At 49.8% G+C, this 7,577-nt stretch overlaps 1 protein-coding gene across 1 annotated transcript; it reads right to left on the bottom strand.

Annotated features, from left to right (window-relative positions):
* Nucleotides 1-6,435: 6,435 nt before the first annotated feature.
* H2AC25 (H2A clustered histone 25) lies at nt 6,436-7,540 on the bottom strand. Its single transcript, XM_005599650.4, has one exon. It carries the CDS (start codon nt 7,538-7,540, stop codon nt 7,148-7,150), a length of 393 nt encoding a protein of 130 aa, XP_005599707.1. The 3' UTR covers nt 6,436-7,147.
* Nucleotides 7,541-7,577: the final 37 nt, after the last annotated feature.

The following is a 7,577-nucleotide window of genomic DNA, read 5'->3' as shown; positions in this document are numbered from 1 at the left end:
GGGCCTGCTGGGCTGCGCCATTCTAAGCGCCCATGTCCTTGGGAATCAAGCCGGACAGGTTTTCTCGTCTGGTCGGGGAGACCTGAGAATCACCCCCAATATCCAGTGCTGGGAGAGGCGGAAATGGAGGGGTTCCACAGCAGTAGCGTGTCGGGCTCATCTGCCTGGGGGCAGCCTCGGACGCCTCTCAGTGGGGGACGCTGGAGGCTAAAGTGCCCTCCAAGCTCACCACAGTCATGGCGCAGAAGGGTTCACAGGCCCGTTAGGAAGCTCAAACCACGAGGTTTATTAAGTCGACTTAAACCTCGCAGCAGGTAGGAAAAGATGAGCAAGGTGACAAACTTAGGAAGGGTGTCAGGGGAGGAAAGGCAGCATGCCTGATCCTGATGCACGTGTTGGTGGTTCGGCAGCTCGCTGTTGCCTTGGCTCCCTGCTGATGGCAGGATGACTAGGACCCGGGCCAAGGCTGGGGGTGTGGGCCAGTGCGCACCGGTGCAGCCTCACAGCACAGGATGTCCTGTGCAGAGCCCAGCAGTGGCTGACTAAGACCTTATGGAAATTGAGTGCCTTGGGGGGGTCCTGAATGCTAAGTACCTGTTGCATATACTGGCTGATCCTGAATATTTAGTGCTTTATATATACTTACTGATCCTGAATATGTAACGCCTCTGGTACACTTAGCGAGCAGATCACTGAGTGTCCGGATGCCTCACATTGACCTGGGTCTTGGCCTTCCTACTCTTCTGTCTTAAGACCCACTTGCTCTTTTAAATTTATCTTCAAACATGATAGGAAACTCACCCCCCGACCACCGCCCTCCACCTTTTCTTCTTATCTTCTGTAGCAGAATTTAGTATTCTACAACAATAGAACCAATGCCCACTCCCGGAGGTGGCTGCCTGGTGGAGGCCTGGAGAGAGTGATGGCCGAGGGGGCTCCGCGTTGGCCCATTCAAGAACCGAGTGTGCTTCTTCCCTATGGAGTTTTCAGAGTCCCTTATGTGTTCTAGATTCTAGTCCTTATTTCAGATAGATGGTTTGCAAATATCTTCTTCCACTCTGTAGCTTGTCCTTTCGTCCTCATCTCATGGGCTTTTGCCGAGCAAAAGCTTTTAATATTCATGAGATCAAGTTACCAGTGTTTCCTTTTACGAATCATGCTTTAGGGCTCGCTCAAGTCCAAGCGCTCTTTGCCTAGCCCTGGATTCTGAAGATTTTCTCCTATGTTTTTCCTGAAAGTTTTATAATTTTTTGTTGTATATTTAAGTCCGTTATTTGAGTTAATTTTCACAAAGTGGGAGATTTAGCTCGAGGTTCATTTTCTGCGGACATCCCATTGTTCCAACACCACTTGTTAAAGGTTCTCCTTCCTCCGTTGAATTGCCTTTGCTCCCATCAAAGATCAGTTGGGCAGATTCGTGTGGGTCTGTTCCTGGGTCTCTGTTCTGTCCTGTTCATCCGTGTGTCTGTCCCTCTGCGACACCCACTGCCCTGACTTCTGGGGCTGTATAGCAAGGCTTAACGTCGGGTAGAGTGATTCTTCCCACTTTATTCTTCTTCTTCAAGACCATTTTAGCTACTCTGGGGCCTGTGCCCTTCCACGTGAGTTTTAGAACAAGCTTGTCTGTGCCTACAAGAGGCCTTGCTGGACTGTGATAGGAATTCCGTTAAACCTGTGGGTCAGTGTGGGGAGAACGGGCATCTTTGCTATGTTGAGTCTTCCAATCCATGAACATGGTATGTTTCTCCATTTATTTAGATCATCTGTGATTTCTTTAACCATCATTTTGTAATTTTCAGCAGACAAATTCTGTACATGTTTTGTTAGATTTATACCAGTTTTATTTTCTTTGGAATGATTTGACATGGTATTGTGTTTTTAATTTTGGTTTTTACATGTTCATTGTTTATGTATAGAAATGTAATTGATGTTTGTGTTGATCTCATACCCTGACACCTCACTGAATTCACTTATTGGTTCTAGGAGTTGTTTCAGAGATTCCTTGGTATGTTCTATGTAGAAATCATATCATCTGCAAATAAAGATAGTTTCATTTTTTTTCTTCCAATCTATATGCCTCATCTTCCTTCCCTCTCCACTCTCCATGACCTCTCTCTCTCTCATTTTTCTTTTTTTCTTTTTTGCCTTATTGCAACAGCTAGAACTTCCAACACTGCATTGAATGAGTGGTGAGGTAGACATCATTTCCTTGTTCCTGATCTTAGAGGGAAAGTGTCCGATCTTTCACCATGAACTGTGTTCTCAGGTGCAGGATTTTGCACATGCTCTTTATCAGGTTGAGGGAATTCTCCTCTGTTTCTGGTTTGTCCAGATTATTTATTTTTAAACCATGAGTGGGTGTTGGATTTTCTCAAATGCTTCTTCTGCATCAATGGAGATGATTACATGATTCTCCTTTCCTTCTACCTGTTGATATGGCTGATTCCATTGACTGATTTTATTCTCAAGCAAGGGAATTAAGTTTTTGAGAATCTCACATACGTTTTAGTGTGGGCAGTGGGAGATTGGTAGGGAGGCTGCTGAAGTAGTTCAGGTAAGAAATGATGGTGCATGAGGTTCCCACGGCTGCTGTGACAAATCACCAAAGCTGGGGAGCCTAAAACAGCAGACATGTATCTCTCCCGAGTCAGGGGCCCAGAGGTCCAAGGTCAAGGTGTGGGCAGGCTGTGTGCACCCTCTGGAGGCTGCAGGGGAGGGTCTTTCCTGCCTCTCCCACCTCCCAGTGCTCCAGGTGTCCCTGGGCTTGTGACTGCGTCAATCTCTGCTTCTGCCATCACTTGGCTCTCTTGTGTCTTCTCTTATGAGGACTTGTCATTGGATTTAGGGCCTGCACTAATCCAAGATGACCTCCTCTTCCCAAGATCCTTAATTTAGTTACACCTTCAAAGACCTTTTTTCCAAATGAGGTACAGTCACAGGTTCTGGGCATTAGAACGTGGATATGTTTCTTGGGGGGAAGGGGGTACCATCCTGCAGCCCATGACAAGTGTCATCCAGGACTAGGATGACGGCAGGTGTCACGGGGAGAGGGACCTGCCCTCCTGACTTCTGCCCACTTGCTGTTGGTCTCCCTGTGGGCAATCATGGGAAGGAAAGGATGAAGGAAAGCTTCCATTCATCTGTTTATTTTATTTACTTGAGTCACCAGTGCACGGTGGGACCACTTACCAGCTAGGGAAGACTGGGGAGGTGGCCGTGTGGGGGGTGTGCCCTGCACCCACAGTACAGTCAGGGACGTCAGAGCCTGGCACTCCAGGGGAGCCTGGCACTCCAGGAAGACGTCGCTGTGGATGACCTTGGACCTCACTAAAAGCCTGGCCTGGATGAGGGCAGAGCAGATGAAGCCTCCGATGGAGCCACGGACCCGAGGCAGAGGGCAGCGTGACCCTTGTGGTTGGTTCCTTGTATCCGGAGCAGAGGCTGTTCCCCATAGCATGTGGGAGGAGCGACAGTGTGCAGGCCAGGCCTCAGGGCTCCTGGGGATTCTTCGTCTTCTTGGGACCATGTAAGGAAGTCTGAATCAGTCATGGAAAGAGACTGTGAGGAGAAAGAGGCACCCAGATGTGTGAGAGAAGATGCCAGGTCAGCACCTTCTCAGGGACCTCCCACCCACCTGTGACTGATCCGCTGCTGACCCCCAGCTGACCAACTGACCCCCACTCTAACCAACTGCCCTATCAGCTGATCCATCCCTGAACTCCAGCTCACCCCAAATGCCCATGAGCCAGCCTTCAGCATATTCACTGACCACCAGCTTCCCTGGGGGCCCGCAGACCCATGATCCGGGATGTTTCAAGCTGATCCATCGTCCTGCAGGAGAGAACTGTAGGGACATGACCAAAGGAGGCCCACCCAGGGCTGGGGGAGCAGGGGACAGAGCAGAGGCGATGGGGGCGGCCTCAAGGCCCAAGGGCAGCGCCCACAGGGGAGGCTGGAGGAGAGAAGCACCAGGACCTGGTGTCCCTGGAGCCCTGAAGACCTGCTAGGGACAGAGCCGACCAGGAGAGAGGGAGGGAAGAAGGCAGGGAAGCGCACCGAGGTGAGGATGCAGTTGAGAGAGTTTGTTGCGCTGGCCTGGGAGGAAGCAGAGCCTTTCTGAGGCTTGGTGAGCAATAGGGGCACGAGGTTGATTCTGACGACCAGGGCAGGGCCTCCATGTGACAGGGCAGCATGGGGACAACAGCTCAGCCCAGCCCAGACCGCACGGCACTCGGAACCGGTGACCCAGTCCTCCATGAGGAGTGTCACCTAATGCTCTAGCTCAGGGTCTCAGAGAGCACAGAACTGAGGGGATCCATTTGCTTTTTCACTTGGGAGATTCTCCAACATGTTGGAGAGCTTATGGGAACTGACGCAGTGGGGAGGAAAGACTAGACATGGGGCAGGGGCTGGGGACAGACCCAAGCCCAGGAGAACGGAGCGTGGGATGTGCTGCAGTGGGCAAGGGAAAGACCACAGAGCTCCGCAGAAGCAGGCAGAGCGACACCTGGCGGCCAGCCAAAGGGACTCCACGCCTGTCTTCCCACGTGGTCTCAGAGGGATGCTGCTGTGGGGGACGGCAGCCCGGTCTACCTCATCTTCCGCCTACTGGATAAAAGCGATGAAGCCACTGAGACTCCTCCTGCTCTTCCTCTTTTTGGTGTGTATCCGTGTATTAGATTGAGATTTCTCTTTAAGTCGAGGTGAAGTTCACATAATATAAAATCACCATTCTAAAGTGAAGAATTCAGTGTGGCGTTCAGAATGCTGTGCAACCATTCTCTCTCTCTGGTTCCAAAACATTATCACCCCAAAAGGAACCCTTGTACCTGTTAAGCAGTTACTCCTCATGTCCCCCCACCAGCCCCTGGCAACCACTAATCTGCTTTCTCTCTCTGGATTTGCCTATTCTGGACGTTTCGTATAATGGAGTCATAACATGCGGCCTTTTGTGTCTGGCTTCTTTCACTTAGCAGTGTTTTTGAGGTTTATCTATCTCGTAGGCTGTGTCAAGCTTCATTCCTTTTTGTGGCTGAATCATATTCCATCGTATGGATAGACCACATTTAGTCTATTGATCCACCTGTTATGGATGTTTGAGCTGTTTCTGCCTTGGGAGCTATGAAAAGGCTGCTGTGAGTGTGAGTGTACGAGCATCTGAGCCCTTGCCTTCAGGCCTCTGGGGTACAGACCTGGGAGTGGAATTGCTGGGCCACGTGGAGCTTTCTTCTTTAAGCACGAGTCTGACGGGCTTTCTCCCGCAGAGGCAGGCAACTCTGGACGTTGCATCGCTTTTCTGAACCTGATAACCCCTGACAGATGAGATTTTAGACAAGAGCCGTCCAATGCACTTTCTGCAATGATGGAGACCGACATCTGTGCAGTCCAATGTGAGAGCCACTGACCACGTGTGGCTAACGCTCCTGAAAAACTGCATCTTTGGACTTAATTTTTTTGGGTACACTTATCAAGTTGAAAATTAAATATTTCCTGTGGTTATGGCTGTATAAGGGACAGCTGAGCCTAGAGGAGACCAATGAGGGGCTGCTCCCTCCTAACACCCGGGGTGAGGAATTAAAACTCTGAAGCTCCATGGTGGTACTTGGGTTACCTGAGCCCTCTACCCCTGAAAAACCTTTCTTCTTAAATACCAACTGAGAAATTTGAACACATACACTCATCTACCTCAGTATTAACGCAGACACAGATTTCAGGTGGAATTGAAGGCCGTCTCTGGAAACATAATGGCCGGATGTACAGAAGGCTCCATGATGTCTGCACAGTCCTCATAGTGCGGTCACTGAATGGAGCCCACTGGAAAATGTGGGTCCTGCTGTCTGCCTACACTGCAGGGAGACCCGCGTTTTCATCCACATGGACAGCGCAGTTCCTATCAAGTTTTGGTGCAAATAGTTTCACAGCGCTACGACATTTTCTAAGGCCCAGGAGATCCGTGGTTAGCTCCAGATGGTGTCCAAGGATCCCTGGTTTGAGTAGACTTAGTTTTCCTGTTATATTCCCAAACTGTCTTACTCGTCAGTATGTGTGGTTATAAGAAAAAATTAATGAAAATAGTAAGGATAACGATGACAAGAATAACTAACACATACTTAGCTCTTATTTTGTGCCAGGCGTTATTTTTTAAGGGATTACCATGAATTAACCATTTAATTTCTCCTTCCCCATGCAGCAGGTGTTGTTAAAGTTCTCATTTCTCAGCTGATTTTGCCAGGAGCATGTCTGCAACTCTCCAACCCTACTTTATAACAGAACATGGAGTTCACAATCATCTTAAAACCCTACATATATACTACTTAATCTGGTTCTGACAATATTCATTTGAAATTTACTGAATTCAGTTTTCTTTATCAAAGTACAAGCTATTTTACTAATTTTATCAATTTAAGGAGCTCTTTAATGTTTGACAGACCCAAATCAAACATATTGAATTCCTTTAATGACGATCTTATTTACAACTGAATTTCCTTGAAAAGTTTACAATTCCTTTAAAAACATAGTTTGATTCTTTTTAAATGTTTAAAACCTAGCACACAAACCCATCCCAAGACTTTGTAAGAATTTCCAACCCAATAAATTAGATCATTGAATTCCAATGGACCTCATGTTCTCTTCAAAGCTTTGCAATTTTGTCTCTCAAGCACTCATACATTTTAGTTGTAAATCATTAGATTTATATACCGAAATTTCAAACGGCAAATTTTGTCAAGATTAGGAGTATTTATAATATTCCGTTAATCGCCCCGGTTGTTCCTGAAATCCAAGATGCCTAGACGTAACCGAGTGATTTGAAGAGCCCAAGATAACCTGTCTCCGGCTATAATAAGGATACCTTCGGGATCACTGGGATCAGAACCCCAGGAAAGATTTGGGTGTTTCAAGGAAGGAGTAGACACGTGTCGCAGGAGTGTTGCCTGGATCGAACGAACAGGCAGGCCGGCCCCCCTCCGCTTCGGCGCACGCCCATCACGGTGGGGCCGGGCTCCCCGTGCGCCCGGACTGCAGCCGGCGCACACAGGAGCGGGCTCAGCGCAGCTCTTTCCTCGAAGCTGTGGGTGGCTCTGAAAAGAGCCTTTGGTGTCACGGGTGCCCGGGGGCGCACGGCCGTTCCCGGCCGGCCGCCGCGGCCTCACTTGCCCTTCGCCTTGTGGTGGCTCTCCGTCTTCTTGGGCAGCAGCACGGCCTGGATGTTAGGCAGGACGCCGCCCTGCGCGATGGTCACGCGGCCCAACAGCTTGTTGAGCTCCTCGTCGTTGCGGATGGCCAGCTGCAGGTGGCGCGGGATGATGCGCGTCTTCTTGTTGTCGCGCGCCGCGTTGCCCGCCAGCTCCAGGATCTCGGCTGTCAGGTACTCGAGCACCGCCGCCAGGTAGACCGGCGCGCCGGCGCCCACGCGCTCCGAATAGTTGCCTTTACGGAGCAACCGGTGCACGCGCCCCACGGGGAACTGCAAGCCCGCGCGCGAAGACCGCGACTTGGCTTTCGCGCGCGCTTTGCCGCCCTGCTTACCACGGCCCGACATTTCCGAACAGCAAGTGAACAGAGAAAAGACCTAAAAA

Source organism: Equus caballus, chromosome 14 (assembly GCF_041296265.1).
Source record: "Equus caballus isolate H_3958 breed thoroughbred chromosome 14, TB-T2T, whole genome shotgun sequence".
Classification (NCBI taxonomy): domain Eukaryota; kingdom Metazoa; phylum Chordata; class Mammalia; order Perissodactyla; family Equidae; genus Equus; species Equus caballus.
Note: the sequence above shows the minus strand (reverse complement) of the source record. Positions and strands in the feature narration are given on the sequence as shown.